We start from the raw sequence: 17,338 nt of genomic DNA, 5'->3' as shown, positions 1-17,338 counted from the left end.
TAACCACTAAGCCATCTCTCCAGCCCCACAAACATTTTTTTTTAAAAGAGAAAATAGGCCAGACATAGTGCTGCATGCCTTTAATTCCAGCACTCAAGAGGCAGAGGCAGGAAGATCTCTGTGAGTTCAAGGTCAGCCTGGTCTACAGAGAGTTACAGGACAGCCAAGGCTACATAGTGAGACTCTGTCTCAACAAACAACAACAAAACAAAAACCAAAAAGATTAAAAAAGAGTGAGAAATTAAATATTTAATTAAAATATCTCTTTCTATATTTTAAAATCTTTTTTTTTTTTTTGGCTTTTCGAGACAGGGTTTCTCTGTGTAGCTTTGCGCCTTTCCTGGAACTCGCTTTGGAGACCAGGCTGGCCTCGAACTCACAGAGATCCGCCTGGCTCTGCCTCCCGAGTGCTGGGATTAAAGGCGTGCGCCACCACCACCCGGCAAAATCTTTTGATAGTCTTTCCTTTGTGTGTGTGTGTGTGTGCGTGTGCGTGTGCGTGTGCGTGTGTGTGTGTGTGTGTGTGTGTGTGTGTGAAAAGAAATCACTGGGCTACGATGACAAAATCAAATAAAATAGAGAAGACAAAAGAAAAGCAAATACATTAAAAAAAAAAAGATTTCACAAGGAGGAAGGCTAAGACTATTAGCCTCCAGGGGGCAGACGAAGTCGGCGGGGCCCAGCCCATTGCCTAAGAGAGAAAGCCCAGGCCCTTCTTTCGCCAAGAAAGTCCTGTGAAGGAGCAAGTTCTTGGCTGACCCCACGAGGGATAGGCCTCAGAAGTGCTCATGGAGCTTCCTGGGGGCGTCTGGCTGAGGCTCAGCAGCTTGGTCCTGGAGGAAGTCGTGGGCAGAGGACAGGAGGCAACAGGGGAGGCAGCCGGCACCCTGATCTCAGATGACACAAGGACTGATCGGAGTTCACTGGTGGCTGTACCCTATCAACAGCTTTAATGGATGCCCTGGAAGACAGTGCTAGGGCATCATGGTCCCCAAACAGCCTTTGGGCCTAAGGAGCTGTCTCTCCCCCAGTGGGCGCGGGCCTGGCGCAGCAGGAAGTGAGAGGGGGTGCCAGGTGGCAGGAGAAGTGGCCATGGTCGCGCGGGGCAAGACGTTGGTGCCACTGCTGGTGGTGGTGGCGGTGGTGGCCTCACAGTCAACCCTTGGGCAGGTGAAACCAGAGGAACCCGGTGAGCTGCTCTGGGGGTACTGTTGTGGGCCTGGGGGCGGCGACAGATAGAGACAGGAGGTGAAGGTGAACACATTCTCTCACTTCCACCCAGGGCTGCAGGAAACGGACCTATTTTCAGGTAAGGCGCTCAGAACATGCTTCTGGCGTGGTGGGTCTGCCTCGGGGTGCACCTCAACTCTTCCTCTCCTTCGCCCTAGGATCGAGAACTCAACCACGTTTGATAGTAGCACCCCCTCCCCCGGGATGGGGGCGGGTGCACATGGATCACGTGGGGAGTGTCCAGCCAATCCTTAGGAAGTCCCTCTCCCCTTGGCTACAAAGTGTGTGTGGGAGGTGTCTCTGCTCAGTCTGATCCTCCTCACAGGGCCCTGCGGTCGCAGGACCATCCCTTCACGTGTAGTGGGTGGCGTTGATGCGGAGCTCGGCCGCTGGCCGTGGCAAGGGAGTCTGCGCGTATGGGGCACCCACTATTGTGGAGCGACCTTGCTCAACCGCCGCTGGGTGCTTACAGCTGCCCACTGCTTCCAAAAGTGAGTGGGGGGTCAAGCCGGGGCAGTTGAGGGTTAGAGAGGTCAGTCACCTTGGTTTGGTGCCTGGGAAAGCATTTTAGTGTAGCCTCAGGAGTAGCTGTGATGGGTTAAATCCATAAGATTTTACATTAATGCCCCTGGAGGGAACCCTCTTCCAGTTCTTCTAGAATGTTCTTTCAGGACGTTCTCATGTCCCTTTGAGTATATTGACTGCTGCTCTCCTGCCTTCCCTTCATTTCTTAAGTCTTTCTTAAATATCCCCACACTGGTTCCCACACTTGCTCAGCTTTTTTTTTTTTTTTTGGGGGGGGGTCTGCACAAGGGTTTCCGTAGGCTCAACTTCTGTCTTTAGGACAGCTCTAACAGATGACAAGACTACTTTTCTGCTCCTCCACTCACAGTGCCCAGGAGCAAGGACTGTTTCCAGCCTGCCTGGGGGCTGTGGCCCCCTATAGGAGGCTTTTTGGCTCCTAAGAAGGATTCAGTCATTATGCTAAGGATGAGCTAGCGCCAGCACCCTGAAGTGTCACCACAGAGAGAGGCCCGGGTGAGCTGAGCGCCTGACTCCTCTCTCCTTCTCTGGTAGGGACACCGATCCCTTTGACTGGTCAGTCCAGTTTGGTGAGCTCAGTTCCAAGCCGTCCCTCTGGAACCTACAGGCCTATTCCAACCGTTACCAAATAGAACATATCTTTCTGAGCCCCAAGTACCTGAGCATGTATCCCAATGACATCGCCCTGCTGAAACTGTCTTCTTCTGTCAACTACAATAACTACATCCAGCCCATCTGCCTCCTGAACTCCACATTCAAGTTTGAGAACAGAACCGACTGCTGGGTGACCGGCTGGGGGGATATTGGAGAGGATGAAGGTGAGGCTGGGCAGAGACGCGCTTGGGAGGGGGCACCAGCCTGTTCTTCCACACCAGCACCAGCAGTGACTGAGTCCCTGGACCCTGCAGCCCCAGAGAGCCCCTCTCCTCCATCATTCAACATTTCCTCATCTATTTTTCTCACTTCTGCTTGCAAGGAGGACCGGAGGACAGTCCTCTCCTTCCAGACAGGGTGCGGGCTGGAACTCAGAGGTGCCAGGAGGCCTGCAGGGGTGGGGATCCCAGAGGGCCTCCAGGATGGCTTCCACATCATTATATTTATGATCTTTCCACTTCTGCAGCCACCCCCATCAGTGAGCGTCAGTAAACATTCTCCTCCAGGCCTGTTCCATCCACTCCAACTCTGGCTGTGCACTCTCCTCACAATTCCCAAGCCATTTTCCTCCATTCGTGACTCTCCACTGAAATCCCTTTGGAGGTCCTCAGGGGGGCATAATCAAATACCTGTCTCCAGTTCAACAGGAATCCCCCAGAAGCACTGATCATAGTTTCCCCCTAGCTGCCCTGGGGCCTACAGCCCCACAGCCTGGGCATGCCCTTTGTGCCTGGAGTGACCCTGCCCAATGACCCCTGAGCTGGCGCATTTCTGCAATGCCCCCTAATAAGAGTAGTAGTAACAGATTCAGCTCCTTTCCCCCTTGTCACCGGCTTAGCACTGTTGCAGGCTTGGGGCCCTTGGTGCATCAAGGCAACAGCATAATTTAAAAAATTCATTTTAGTATTTTTTGTGTATAAGGGTGTTTTGTCTGCATGTGTATGTCTTGGACCCCCTGGAACTAGAGTTGTAGACAGTTGTGAGCTGCTGTACAGGTGCTGAGAGTTGGACCCAGGTCTTTTGGAACCAAATCCTTATCTCAGCAGTGTAATTTTTTTTTTTTTTTTTTTTGAGACAGGGTTTCTCTGTGCAGCTTTGGTGCCTGTACTGGATCTTGCTCAGGCTGGCCTTGAACTCACAGAGATCTGCCTCCTGAATGCTGGGATTAAAGGCGTGTGCCACCGCTGCCCGGCCAGCAGCGTAATTTTTAAAAAGGGATTTAAATATTTTATTTAATTCGTATGTGTGTGAGTGCATCTGAGAGTATGTGCATGTGTGTGCAGATGCCCACAGAGGACAGACGAGGGTGTGGGATCCCCAGGACTGGAGTTGTTACAGATGTTTCTGAGCTGCTCAGCAATGCTGGGTCCCCACTTCATTCCTCATGATTGAGAAAGTGCTCTCAAACACTGAGCCATCTCTCCAGCCCCCGTTAAAGGGATTACATCTATTTATTTTGTTTTTAAAACATTTATTAAAAAAAAAAAAAAAGGGCCAGAGCGGGGCGGTGGTGGCACACGCCTTTAACCCCAGCACTTGGAAGGCAGGGGCAGGCGGATCTCTGTGAATTCAAGACCAGCCTGGTTTACAGAGCGAGTTCCAGGACAGCCATGGCTGTTACACAGAAAAACCTTGTCTTGAAAAACAAAACATTTATTTTATGTGTTGTGTTTGTGTATGTTTGAGTGTGTGTATGTGTACTACATACATACAACACCTGCAGAGGCCAGAAGAGGGCTTCAGTTTCCCTGGAACTGGAGTTACAGGTGGTTGTGAGCTGCCTATGGGTGCTGGGAACTGAACCCAAGTCCTCTGCAAGAGCTGTCAGTGCTCTTAATGGCTGAGCCTTCTCTCCAGCCCTGCTGTTTCGTATGTGATGCGGAGGTTGGAGGGGGAGTACAAGTTCATGCAGTGGTTCACGTTCGAAAGTCAGAGGACAACTTTTGAGAGGCGTCCTCTCTTTTTACCAAGGGGGTCTTGGGAATCAAAATCAGACTTGATGACAAGAGCCTTTACCCACTGAACCATCTTGCCTGTGCAGCAGTGTGTTTTTATGTCCACTCTATAGCTGAGGTAACTGAGAGCCTTGTGGAAAGTGTCCAAGGCCCTAGAACTAGGAAAAGGAGGTGAGGCCAGGGTTCCATGGCTCAGAAGCACAAGTGATGTCCCCAAGGCCGTAGAGCTGGACTTGGCAGGGAGAATAGAGAATTCAACGCTCAATCTGCCTGTTAGATGGGAGTCCATTTCCTTCTCTAGAGGGGTGGTTGTGAGTGTAGGGACCCATCCAGGCCCTGCCTGTTAGATGGGAGTCCATTTCCTTCTCTAGAGGGGTGGTTGTGAGTGTAGGGACCCATCCAGGCCCACTTGGCCACCCTCTTTCCCCCTGCAGAGCAGATGGCTGTGGGAGCGGGGGCAGGGCCTTGTCCCCTTGAGCCTTGGCTTGCTCATTCTCAGTGCACATGAGGCAGTAGAAGGCACTTCTGCTATGACTGTAGTTCTGCTCACCCTGGAACAGGAGGAACTTTTTCTTTGCTATGTGCTAGCTGGAGCACTTTGAGCCAGACACCTGGCTGGACCTCAGTTTCCTCTTCTGTTGAACACAGTAATGAAAGCTCTGGCTTCCTCGAGCACATCTGAGATCTGAGGTCTCAGAGCGCTCTCAGCAATCAGGAGACACGTGCTGTAGCTCTTGTCAGTCATCCTTGTCATCCTTGCAGAGTCAGACAGTGTGCGGAGCCTAGACTCGGGGATCCAGCAGATGCGAGTCCTCACCGGGCTCTGACAGTGCATTTTGGTAATGAGGCTCTTCCCCAGAACTGTTTTTAAGTTAATGCATCCTGATACTGTTATATTCTAGAGGTGTTTTAGGGCTCTTGGCTCAGGCCTAAGAAAAGCCCAGAAGGGAGAGCTGCTACCCCTGGTCCAGTACCTGGATGTCTCACAGGACTTGACCTTCATCACAGCTCCTTCCCCTGTACATGTTTTGGTTCCATGCTCAGGCAGGGACTTGTGTACATTCTGCATCCAGTCTCAGGGGATGGCATTAACAATAGCTCCATCCACTGAATCCCATGATATTGTTGATCACCTATGATGTTAGTGTGGGGTTGCAACTGGGGACCATTGATAGTGGTGTCTCAGGCACAGTAGGTGCCCCAGGACACCCCTATCCCCACATTCCTTCCAGGAGGAGAGGATCCAGGGGTCTCTTTCTCTGTCTTCCACCCCCCTGCACAGATCTGCCCGCTCCCTACACTCTCCAGGAAGTGCAAGTAGCTGTCATCAACAATAGTATGTGTAACCACTTGTACCAAAAGCCAGACTTCCGAGTGAACATCTGGGGAGACATGGTTTGCGCTGGCAATCCTGCCGGTGGCAAGGATTCCTGCTTTGTAAGTATCACCTCACCCCACCATGGTCTTCTGGGCGCAGTACCCTACCATTCCTAGCTCCAACTTGCGTCCAACTGAGGTTTCACATGGTACCTCATTCAATCTCAGTCCAACCCCAGGAAATAGACTGTGGCCCCACTTTGCAGATGAAGAAGCTGAGGCTCCACTGCTATCAGGGCAAGGAGTTGGATCCTTACCCAGTCTGCCAGCTCCACAGCATCCCCTTCTCCTTGTCCTGGCCTCCCTCCTAGTCCCACTTGTTACCCTCCAGGCCAGGCTTACCTGTGCTGCTCCCCAGGGTGACTCAGGAGGACCATTGGTCTGCGACCAGGATATGGTGTGGTATCAGATTGGAGTTGTGAGCTGGGGAATAGGCTGTGGTCGGCCCAATCGGCCTGGAGTCTATACCAACATCAGTCATCATTACAACTGGATCCAGTCGACCATGATCCGCAATGGGATGCTCAGGCCTGACCCAGCCCCACTACTGCTGGTTCTTACTCTGCCCTGGGCTCCTTCGCTGCTGAGGCCTGCCTGAGCCCACCTGTGAAAATAAGGTCATCTGTGGAGGCAGAGTGTGTTTCTTTTGTATCTTGTTTGCTAATAAACGTGCTGATACTTTCATAGCTTTTCTTGAACTCGGATGGCTTCCTGTGGTCACGTCCTTTCTCTCAGTCCAAGACCGGTATCTAACCTCCAAAATCTTGGCCCATCCTCATCAACCAAAGTTTTGATTGCAAACAGTAGCATCCATTTAGTGTAATTACAAAAACCACATTTTGTGGGTGGGTGTGGTGGCACGCACCTGTAATTCCAGAACATGGGAGATGGAGGTAGAAGGATCAGGAATCTTCTGCAAAGACCAGCACCCAGGAGATGAGTCCAGCATGGCTGAGGTCCCTGCTCCTAACAGCACAGGCTGGGTTCACTCAGTACACCCGGTGGGAGCTCTGCTTCCTCCTGAGCCTTTGTTTTCTTTTTGAAACATGCTCTGGGGTCCTCTGGTCCCCCTCCTTCCTGAATCACAGCATCCGAAACCCTCATCTTGTTGATGCAGGACCAGTGCACAGTGTGGCTGGCACTGCACCAACCACAGGATGCACCCCCAGGCTCCTCAGGAGCTGTTCTGATCACACCCCCACAGCACTGGAACTGAGACTCTGGGGTAAAGGGTGTGATCAAGCCCCACAGGGACAAAGCCAGGGAATTCCACCCTCTGCTCTGTATCGCAGTGTCTAAGGACCCCAGGAGACGGGAGGAAGGGGACAAGGTGGGCATGCACTGAGGTCTTCAGGACATTTTAGGAGGTGCCCTGGCTAGGCAAACCTCACTCTGCCCCATCAACTATTCATGTTTCAACCAGAGCCTGAGGAAACCAGGAAAAGCCAAAGTCCCTGCTTGTGTGACCACATCGAGTAGGCACCTGCATGTCCATCACCGTCCACCAGGGAGCAGTCATGGGCCTGGCTCAGAGGCAGATGGAGGGAGGGAGGGCTTGCTAATACTGACCTGGTGCCTTGGGAGGGGTACAGCACACTTTTTCTGACTGCTGTGGTATTTCTGCTTCCTCACAGATTTTTGGTCTATTGGCTATCTTTCCCTCAGTCTCTGGGCTAAGAGCTTCCAATGGAGCATTATTCCTGAGGGCTTGCAGGCTCCCTAGAATCCCAAATGCACCATTGAACCTGAAATCCTATTTGGATACTACATTGATGAAACTGCTTTTGCCTTTACGTATTTACATCCTCTAGTTAATTTCTGGAAAAGCTGGTGAGGGGACAGGGGCTATCGAAGTGTGGAAGAAGCAGATGGTGGTTTTTCATCAATCTCAAGGGAATGTGTCAAAGACAAAAGGCAGTTCCCAGCCCCCAAGTGACCCCTATGTGTGTGGGCAGAGGCCAATGACACATGCTGTTGAAACACTGGGAGGGGCAGCCACCAAGAAGTAGCTTTCCTAATTAGAGAAGTCCCTGGGAAGCAGAGAGCTGGGGCCGAGGGGTGGGGTTGAGGGCGTGGGCCGCACAATGGAGAAAATGGTGGCCTGGACAAGGGCAGATGTCTGAGAGCCTCAGTGGATGTAAGTGTTGGTGATGAGTTGGGGTGGGCTAATTAGATAGTGAACTAGAACAGGACTTCGTAACTTTCTCCACTTTGCCTCTTTTTTACTGGAGAGGTTTTTAGAAGAGATATGTTTATTCTTTAAATTTTAGTTATGTGTATGCATGTGTTTCTGTGTGGGGCTATGTACAAAGGAGGACACTTACATGCAGAGGCCAGAAGAGGGGGTTGGATCTCCAGGGCCTGGAGTTACAGGCAGTTGAAGGTACTACCCTCTGATGTAAGTGCTGGGAGCTGAACTTCGTTGGCTGGAAGAGCAATGGTGCTTTTAAACACTGAGCTGTCTCTCCAGTCCCTCACTGGGGAAATTTTTATGAGACCCCAACATATGAGTATATAAAATAGGTGTACAAATGTACTGATAATAGATCACAAAGAATTTTCTTTTAAAACAATTCTTTGGCATATGCAAGTTTTACCATTTAAAAAATATTTATTCATGTGTATATGTGTGTGGGTTCCTGGGGAGGTAAGGAAGGGGGTGTCAAATCCTCCACAGCTGGAGTCACAAGTTGTTGTGAGCCACTGATGTGGATGCTGAGGACCAAACTCTGATCCTCTGGAGGAGCAGCAAGAATTCTTAACCACTGAGCCGTCTTTCCAGCCCCCGTTAACCGTTTTATCCTGAATGCAAATCTGTATGCTAATGAGATGCTTATTTGTCTACGATCCAAAGATATAACAATTTGATACTTAACGTGCTGAAGAGTGACATGGGAAAAAATTGAGTCTTTGTTTCCTGTAATTAAACTGTTAGGTTTCCATAAGAGCAGAAAACTTTGTGTGAACGGTGAAAAACAAAACAAAACAACATTGACTATTGTAGTAACATACAATAGTCTTGAATCTGAGTCCAGGCCCTTCAGGCAGCACTGGCCTTGTGTGGTTCGGTGGCATCTGTGGGGCACAGTGTTCATTGTGTGTCTAGAACCAAGGCTGCAGCGAAGTCCCAGGACGCAAGATGGACAAGTCCCACCAGAAACACCTCAGATGCTTTATGAATTTGATTTTTTTGGTCATCACACCTTCAGAAACGGTTTGCTGTTATTGCCCCCCCCCCCCCCCCCCCCCCCCCCGCCTCTTACATTGGGTTACGTAACAGTCTAACAAACTTTGAACTAGATATTTGAATTTATCCCTTTGTTTCCCAGTTGCCTGTGAGTGACCCTGGGCTGTTCAGGAGAAGGGCGAGTCTGGGGACTTTCCTGAAGATTAGAGACCCAGAGGGTTGTAAGGCTGCGTTGGGGTGAAAACTGACTGGAAGGAAAATGTCAGCACAGAAAAGCACATTCACCGCCCAGCACCTCCTCCTTCCTAGCTGCTGGGGCAGTGTCCTGGTAACTCATCTTCAGCTGTGCTTCAACACCAAGTACTCAGAGCAGGAGTACACCCTCCCACACTCCAGGGCGGAGGTGGGCCTATCCTGCCTCTTATAACGCAGCTCTGATCCAAATGTGCTCTTCCACTTGGTATTTTGAAGTGGTCAGAGGACAGCTTACAGGAGTCAGTTCTTTCCTTCCATCGTGTGGGTCCCAGGGATTGAACTCAGGTTGGCAGACTTCGTGGCAAGCACCGCTACCCACTGAGCCATCTCACTGGCCCACAGATGGAATTTTAATTATGCTAATGATGAGGGAATACATGAGATTGGTGCCTTGGTTTTCTAATAAAGTGCTGAGCTTTCGGGGTCAGAGTGTAGCAGAGATGTTTAGTACAGAGAGAGGCACCTGGCAGGGGTTTTGGTGAAGGTTGCTGGGTATTTCAGTAATGTAGAAATGAGCTGTCTCCCAGTCCTGGCTGCTTCTTGGGGTCTTTTCCCAGCAGCGTTGACTCAGGTCCGTGTATAAGGACAGCCTCTGTTCTTCCCTGTACGGATATGCCAGTTGGCTTCTGATCCTTCTTCCCCTCCCATCAGTCTCCTCCGGTTCCTGTGGTCCCAGGGATCAGCTGGGGATATGTGGAGGAGCCAGCTTCCTCCTTGAACCCAGAAACCACACTCTGGCCAGAATGTCCCAAGATCAGAGCCAGGGACCTAGGATCTAGCCTCCAAGTGAGGACAGAAGCTTCCTGTAGCCGACCAGCATGGGCTGTGGATTTGGCTCTGAGTGGGCTGCAGACGGAGACCCCATTCATCCAGAGGGGTCTTTCCTAGTCCTATATCAGGAGAGGCAGGAGACAGAGTCAGGCATTATGACCACCTCCTACCAAGGACTCAGCCGCCTAGGGCCCACCTCTGTCTAAGGAGAAGGCTTCATTGTTCCAGTCCCTGGCACCATGCAGGCTGGGCTGTGCCCAGGGCAGTTGATAAATGCCCAGTAAATCCCCCTTTGGGGGAGTCCTGATCCTGAGGGACAAAAGGCCTGTGTTGAGCATTCCTTAGTGTAGGCTCAAGGCCAGCTCTATAGCCGAGGAGATACAGACAAAGACTCTTTGGGGAGGGACCCCCACCACCAGCTGTGTGTGTGAGGACTGTACCTGTTCAGTGTGGGTGTAGCTGGGTGAGTGTGTATTTTCACATGTAGGTGTGTGAAAGTGTGACAGCCATTACCACATACGAACAGTGTAAAAATGTTTCTTACTGTGCCACTGACTGTTCCTTCCATTCCATCCTCCACTCCAGGGGTACTTCCTTGAATCTCAGACAGACAGACCCTCTTTTTGGCACTTGAAGTGACAGCAAACCCACAAAAGTGCCCTTGGGCTGGACTGGGACAGAACACAAGCCCCTTTTGTGTTCCCTTCCGGGCCCCTGGCTCCAAGAGAGTGTCTGCCAAGAGCTTAGGCCCTTCCGCCTCCACGTCCCCAGAGATCCTCCTGGGCATCAGGAGGGGATCTGCTGCCTGTCCCCAGCCAAAGCCTCCACTGCGTCTGCAGAGTAGAGGTGTAAGGAGGGCTGGGAGGGCGAGTGAGGTGGGTACTCACCTCTGCAGCATCCCTCAGTGGAGTTTGAGCCTTTATGAGCCTCCCTAGGGAGGCAGTGCAGCACTCAGAACCAAGTGTAGATATGGGGTAAGAGGGCTCTTCCCAGGCCCCATTAAAGAGAGCCCCTTACCCTCTCCTTTGTCCAGCCAACCAGGGACAGGGCTGGAACCGCTCCAGGGTAAGGAATGGGTATTTATAGGGTCAGAAGACTGTGTGAAGGACCAGACAACACAACTGTGTGTTTTATGAGCCAAAGCAGCTGCAGATAACAGACAAGTACCCTAACTCTTGACCTTGGGGACAAGGAAGGCATCAGGATTACAGAAATCTTTTTTTTTTTTTTCTGGTATGGCAAGTGTGTAGTACACATGTCAGAAAAATCCCAGCACTGAGGAGGCAGAGGCAGACAGATCTCTGCGATTATGAGGCCAGCCTAGTCTATATAGTGAGTTCTAGGCCAGCCAGGGTTACATAGTAAGACCCTGTCTTCAAAAAAGGAAAGATTTATTTTTAATTATGTGTACCTGTGTGTGTCCACTTGGGGGGAATGTTCATGTGAGTATAGGTATTTTTGGAGGCCCGAAGAAGGTATCCAATCTCCTGGAGCTAGAGTAGTAAGTGTGAACCACCTGCTGTGGATGCTGGGAACAGAACCCAGGTCCTCTGGAAGAGCAGTCCATGCTATTTTTTTAAAATTAATTTATTTATTTTTCTTTTTTAGGGTTTCAAGACAATGTTTCTTTGTGTAACAACCCTGGCTGTCCTGGAACTCACTCTGTAGATTAGGCAGTCCTTAAACTCACAAAGATCCTCCTGCCTCTGCCTCCCGAGTGCTGGCATTAAAGGTGTGTACCACCACCGCCCGGTTGCAGTCCATTTCTTAACCACTGAACCATCACTCCAAACCTTAAAATTTTCGTGAGTCACAAAATATTTTTGCTTTCTAAAACTTTTCTGATGACTATAACGCATGAAGAGCACTCTTATCTCAGAAACATGACAGGCCCCTTTGACCTTTGAGTTTCTATTCTTCCCATCCCTTGTATAGGTATTAATAGCTCCTGGCTTAGGGAATGGAGGTCTCTCCTAGTTCCGCAGCCCATCCTCATTGTCATCCTATGAGACCAGTGTCCCTCGTTCCTGGCAAGGGCCAGTCTGTGTACAAACAAGGCCATTCTTTGCAAGCCTTTGTAAGCCCACGAGGGCCTCAACAGGAAGCAGGGTCAGAATCACAGAGACGGAAAGGAGCAAAGCAGGCGATGAGTGGGGAGACTCACTTGAAAATGGGGGCCACCCAGAAGTAGGGAAGCTGGTGGTGGACTTGTGAGTGGGGTGCAGCAACATCAGACAAAGGCGCAGATAGATGGAAAAAGCTTTGCTGCATGCTGGCACCCACAGCAACTCAAGAAAGCAAGGCTCATGTGTAAGCACGAACAGAAATATCAGTTTCAGGACAGTGGTTGGGCATGGAACGGAAGAGAAGGAATGAGTGTGGAGAACTGTCTCCACAGAATGCAGGTCTCCCTGGTTTGATGAATTCTTTTTTTTTTGGTTTTTTGAGACAGAGTTTCTCTGTGTAGCTTTGCGCCTTTCCTGGAACTGGCTTTGTAGACCAGGCTGGCCTCAAACTCACAGAGATCCACCTGCCTCTGCCTCCCGAGTGCTGGGATTAAAGGCGTGCACCACCACCGCCTGGCTTGATGAGTTCTTATTCATGATTTTCCAATGAATAAAGTGTTTTGTTTTGTTTTTTTCAAAAACCAGCAAAAACTGTCATTAAGGAATGATGTAAACCATGAAAGGGCATCATGAATCAGAATGAGAGGAACTGAAAATGGGTGGACAGGGGTTGAGACTTGTTCGCAATCTGTTCACCAAGGTGAGGGAAGCAAGTAGAGAGGATTCATGCTCCTCCCCACAGCTCCAGAGCAGGGGGTCACCATGATACTGGCCCTCTGTCACTCTAGAGACATGTATTTGTTCTTTCTAGGACTTCGTCCTTTCCAGAGAATGACTTTGACCTACACGGCATAGCATCTGATAAAAAATCTATGTGGATCTTCACAGCAACACAGAGGGGAGATTCTGTGATTCTCCACGTGACAGATGAGAGGGTAGAAGCACAGCGGAGAACAAGGCTCACCCACCACGTGCCTCAGCGGAGAACAAGGCTCACCCACCACGTGCCTCAGCGGAGAACAAGGCTCACCCACCATGTGCCTCAGTGGAGAACAAGGCTCACCCACCACATGCCTCAGTGGAGAACAAGGCTCACCCACCATGTGCCTCAGCGGAGAACAAGGCCCACCCACCATGTGCCTCAGCAGAGAACAAGGCTCACCCACCACATCCCTCACCAGTAGGAAGCCGGAAGCTGGGCCTTGCACCACTCTGGCTTCCACACTCTGTCAACAATCATGACCTTGTACTATTTCCAGAGACCCGGAGGATACCCTTCCTAAAGATGCTCTCTGCTCCAGATGGGGTATCAAACAGCCTTTATTTCCTCTGTTATCTGACTCCCTCCCATCTCTCCAGGTCATTCAAATTTTTGGGTTTTTTTTCCAGTCATTGAGGTGAAGTCTGGGAATGATGGTATAAAACAAACGGGTCTTTGTGTTCCTTTTATGGGTCTTCATTTAAGAAGGGACTGAGTAGGTGCAGATAGAAAGACAAAGGGAAATAGAGCAAGCTACACAGGACCTAAGCCCTGGAGAGGAATATCACTATCCAGATAAAGAAGGGGCTCTTGGGACTTGAGGAAGTGACAGGGAGATGGCTCAGTTGGTAAAGCATTTGCCATCAAGCATGAGGATCTGAGTTCGATTCCCAGCACCTACATTAAAAAAAGGTGGGTGTTGCCGCGCGGCGGTGGCACACGCTTTTAATCTCAGTACTCGGGAGGCAGAGCCAGGCAGATCTCTGTGAGTTTGAGGCCAGCCTGGTCTACAGAGCCAGATCCAGGACAGACCAAAACTACACAGAAAAACCCTGAAACAAACAAACAAACAAACAAACAAGCAAACACACAAACAAACAAACACACACACAAGCTGGGCGCAGCAGGGCGTGGCTGTGATATCAGCACAGGGGAAATGGGGAGGCAGGGGGATCCTGGGAGCCTATGGACAAGCCACTCTAACTGAATCAGTGAGCTCTAGGTTCAGTGACAGATGGCCTTAAAAACAGGAATAAAGGGCTGGAGAGGTGGCTCAGCAGCCATGAACACTGGTTGTTCTTCCAGAGGACTTGGGTTGGACTCCCAGCACTAATACATCTCCCGTCCCAAGGGATCTGATGCCTTTTTATGGCCTCCAAGGGCACCATGCATAAAACTAGTGCATAGACATATATGTAGGCAAAATCATATACATGAATTTTTAAAAAATTAAATATAGGAAAATTTCAGGCCTTTAATCTTAGCATTTGGGAGGCAGAGATAGATCTCTGTGAATTTGAGGTAAATCTAGTCTATGTAGTAAGTTCCAGGCCAGCCAGGGTTATAGAAAGACCCTTTCTTAAAAGAATTAAAAGAGAAGAGGAGGAGGAGGAGGAGGAGGAGGAGGAGGAGGAGGAGGAGGAGGAGGAGGAGGAGGTAGGATGAGACAAAAAATAAGAAGAGACATGATGTCCACTGACATGTGTACACACATTCGTGTACCCCTGACTCCACGTGCACAGACAAGAGGAGAAAGGGCCTTATTAGCTCAGTGGTAGAGCATTTGCCAAATGTATTGTTGGTCAAGGTTCAATCCTAAGACACACACACACACACACACACACACACACACACACACACCCCTCAGCCTGGTCCCAAGTGCTGCCAGCTGGGTTGGACAAGAGAGCTCACGCTCCCTCACTCTCTGCCTCTAATCATGGCTTCTGTTATGTCTGGTGTGTCTTTCTGTCCCCATGACCTCTGAGTCCCTTACACATCTTCATCCTTACTATACCTAAATCCAGCCTATGAGGGAGACCACCACGGATACCAGGGTGACAGGACAAGCAACTATTGACTAAGTGCCCCTTTTTCCTTAAACAGGACAGAGGGAACAAGATTATTGTTGCCGGCTCTCTGAGGTCAGCAGGGAGCTGGTAGGGGCTCTGGGAAGTCTGCCAGACCAGGGGCTGCCTAAGCCTATGGAGGCCTGGGCCTGCTCTGTAGAGTGTCTGAGGCCAGGTGTTCTGTCCCCCATAGCTGGTTGAAACCTGCCTGGCACAGCTGGGGAAGGGCTCTCAGGAAAGCTCCCCTATTTCTAAGGTCAAGTTCTGATCAGGTGCTCAGGACAGAGAACCCAGAGGTGACAATAGAAATAAATGCCTGTCACTGTCCCCAGCCCTGTTGATGTAAGTGGTGGTGCCAAGTAGGCAAACATTGTGCGTCCGGGAGCCTCCCCAGACGGCTTTGAGAACTCCCCCAGGAAGAGCCTCCCCAGATGGCTTTGAGAACTCCCCCAGGAAGAGCCCCCCACCAGCTCCTTCCTGTCCCTCTGGTGGCCTGTGGCTCCTTCCTTCTGGACAGGGGCCCAAGAGACTCCAGGAGCATATAAGGGGAAGGGAAGGAGGTCCAGGCACAAGATACCCAGGGTGAATTCTCTCAGCCAGGTAAGGTGCACGGCTCCCAGGGGTGGGCATGGCGGAAGTCCAGCGGGTTCCCTCTCTAGGACTTAGGTAGTCTGTGCTCTTTCACTCAGACCCTGAGATGTTTCAGCTGGAGACCATGCTGCTGTTGCTGGTTTTTGCCATCCTGGGGACCCCCACCTTTTCCACAGAAGGTAAATCAACTCTGGAGTTTGCCCTCTCCCTGGTGGCCACCTCATCTCTCTCAACCCAGAAGACAAGGGGACTCTTCCCTGCTTTTGCCACAGACTAAATCCTCCCTGGCTTCAAGGCTGGGCTGACGGGCCCTCCACATGCCTGAGTGGGTTTTCTCTTTCCTGTGTTTTCATCCACACAGATTACCATGGCACACGAACTGGGACACAATTCTGCACTTCCATACCTGAAGGAAAAAACTTAACAGGAATTCTGGTTTATATTCGGCGTAATGTGATTATCGGGTAAGTATGATCAGGCTCATGGCCCTTACCACTGTGTCCTGTCACAATTTTTCCCATGGTTTCAGAAACCCATCTATAAGTACATGGTCCACTTACAGTGTCTTCCCACAGAATCCCCATCTGGCTTCTAGTGGCTGGTTAAAGCCATTTGATTTTCAGAGTCACGGAGCCACTAGCCAAACCTTTTGGCTTGTCCCTGTCCCCAGCTACCTCTCCTGAATACAGTCCTATTCTTACGGAATCCATTTGGAAAGTCCTACTGTTGTCTCTTGGGTTGATCAAAGAAAGTTGAAGACGCTTCTCCCTACTCAAGTCGACCACAAAGGGCCCCTGAGTCCCAACCCTTGAGAGCAAAAGCTGATCTGCCAGGTCAGAGTCTAAGAGGTGAGGATAGAGGGGACCTCGAATTGAATATCATTGGTGAGATACGATGGAAACAGAAAATCCAGAGGCAGGCCTTTCATACGGGGGCAATCCTCCTTGAGGCCTGAGTGGATTTCTGCTTTGTACTTAAAGGATGTCAGACACGTGAGATATGGAGAAGGAAAGAGTCAGCCAATTGAAGAGAGCGTGTGAACAGGGCTGAGAAAGCTCTGGAATGATACCAAAGACGAGGATGCTAATGAACTCAGTAGGTGGGGCTGGAAGGCACCTGTTTTTCTGTGATCTGCTGCTGTCTTCTAAGTGACCTAGGTTGAGAAAGTCCCAGCTTGGCCAGGGGCACCTTCCTGGTGACAGTGACTGCTCCGTTTGAAGGTCTCAATGAGCAGGTTCCCAGGTTCTGCTCTGCTTATGATGTCTACTGTGCATGTGAGGGAACTGAGTCCCCAACAGGCTGAGTGATGAGGTGCAGAGCACAGCGTCTGAGACTGGCTTCCCCAGAGTGAGAGGCTAGTGTGTCTCAAGAAGCCAAAAGAGAGCAGGAGGGCCACCAAGGACCCCGGGGGGTGAGTCAGGCTGTGTCTGGGTGAGTATTCAAAGCTTGTCCTCTTCCCTAGTATCCAGGTGAAACATGGAGACAGCTGGGGTCTACTACACGGCTTTTCTGATGGGACTCCTGTGGAATTCTTACTGAATGATGATGAATACGTCAATGCGAGCTATGGCACATACACAAACCTTTTGAATCAAATAGTCGTGTATACTACCGCACTACGTGATAAGATTTTTGGGCCCTTAAAAGGTTCATTCGAGTATTCCGATTACCCTAAAAAGCCTGGCCAGGTACTCAAGGGCTTCTGTGGCTATTATGTGAGGGCTGGCTTCAAGGCCATCAAGTTTGTGTGGAAGAGTGTAAACGGGACTTGTACAGAGTAAAGCGCATGGCCACCCAAGCTGAAGTGGTCTGTGTCAGATAACCCACCTGTACTTAAAGTGAACCCACTAATAAATACAGCATCTGCATGAACTCTGTGTCCG

General features: G+C 50.4%; 1 protein-coding gene across 1 annotated transcript; it reads left to right on the top strand.

The window, feature by feature from the left end:
- The first annotated feature begins 1,062 nt into the window (after window positions 1–1,062).
- Window positions 1,063–6,357, top strand: Prss21 (serine protease 21). The gene is made up of 6 exons (XM_052757334.1): window positions 1,063–1,189; window positions 1,283–1,309; window positions 1,556–1,721; window positions 2,308–2,591; window positions 5,665–5,819; window positions 6,118–6,357. Exons 1-6 carry the CDS (start codon window positions 1,093–1,095, stop codon window positions 6,355–6,357), a joined length of 969 nt encoding a protein of 322 aa, XP_052613294.1. The 5' UTR covers window positions 1,063–1,092.
- Window positions 6,358–17,338: the final 10,981 nt, after the last annotated feature.

This window comes from Peromyscus californicus, unplaced genomic scaffold, assembly GCF_007827085.1.
Source record: "Peromyscus californicus insignis strain IS unplaced genomic scaffold, ASM782708v3 Scaffold_3__1_contigs__length_106647218, whole genome shotgun sequence".
NCBI classification, from domain to species: Eukaryota; Metazoa; Chordata; class Mammalia; order Rodentia; family Cricetidae; genus Peromyscus; species Peromyscus californicus.
The sequence above is the reverse complement of the archived record's forward strand: the minus strand, read 5'-3'. Positions and strand labels throughout refer to the sequence as shown.

What these genes read in the sequence shown, in the direction of transcription:
- Prss21 (XM_052757334.1), top strand. Translation starts at nt 1,093, where the DNA reads ATGGTCGCGCGGGGCAAGACGTTGGTGCCACTGCTGGTGGTGGTGGCG. An exon ending in GGTGAAACCAGAGGAACCCG is followed by an intron (nt 1,190 to 1,282) that starts GTGAGCTGCTCT and finishes ACTTCCACCCAG; the next exon opens with GGCTGCAGGAAACGGACCTA. An exon ending in GCTGCCCACTGCTTCCAAAA is followed by an intron (nt 1,722 to 2,307) that starts GTGAGTGGGGGG and finishes CTTCTCTGGTAG; the next exon opens with GGACACCGATCCCTTTGACT.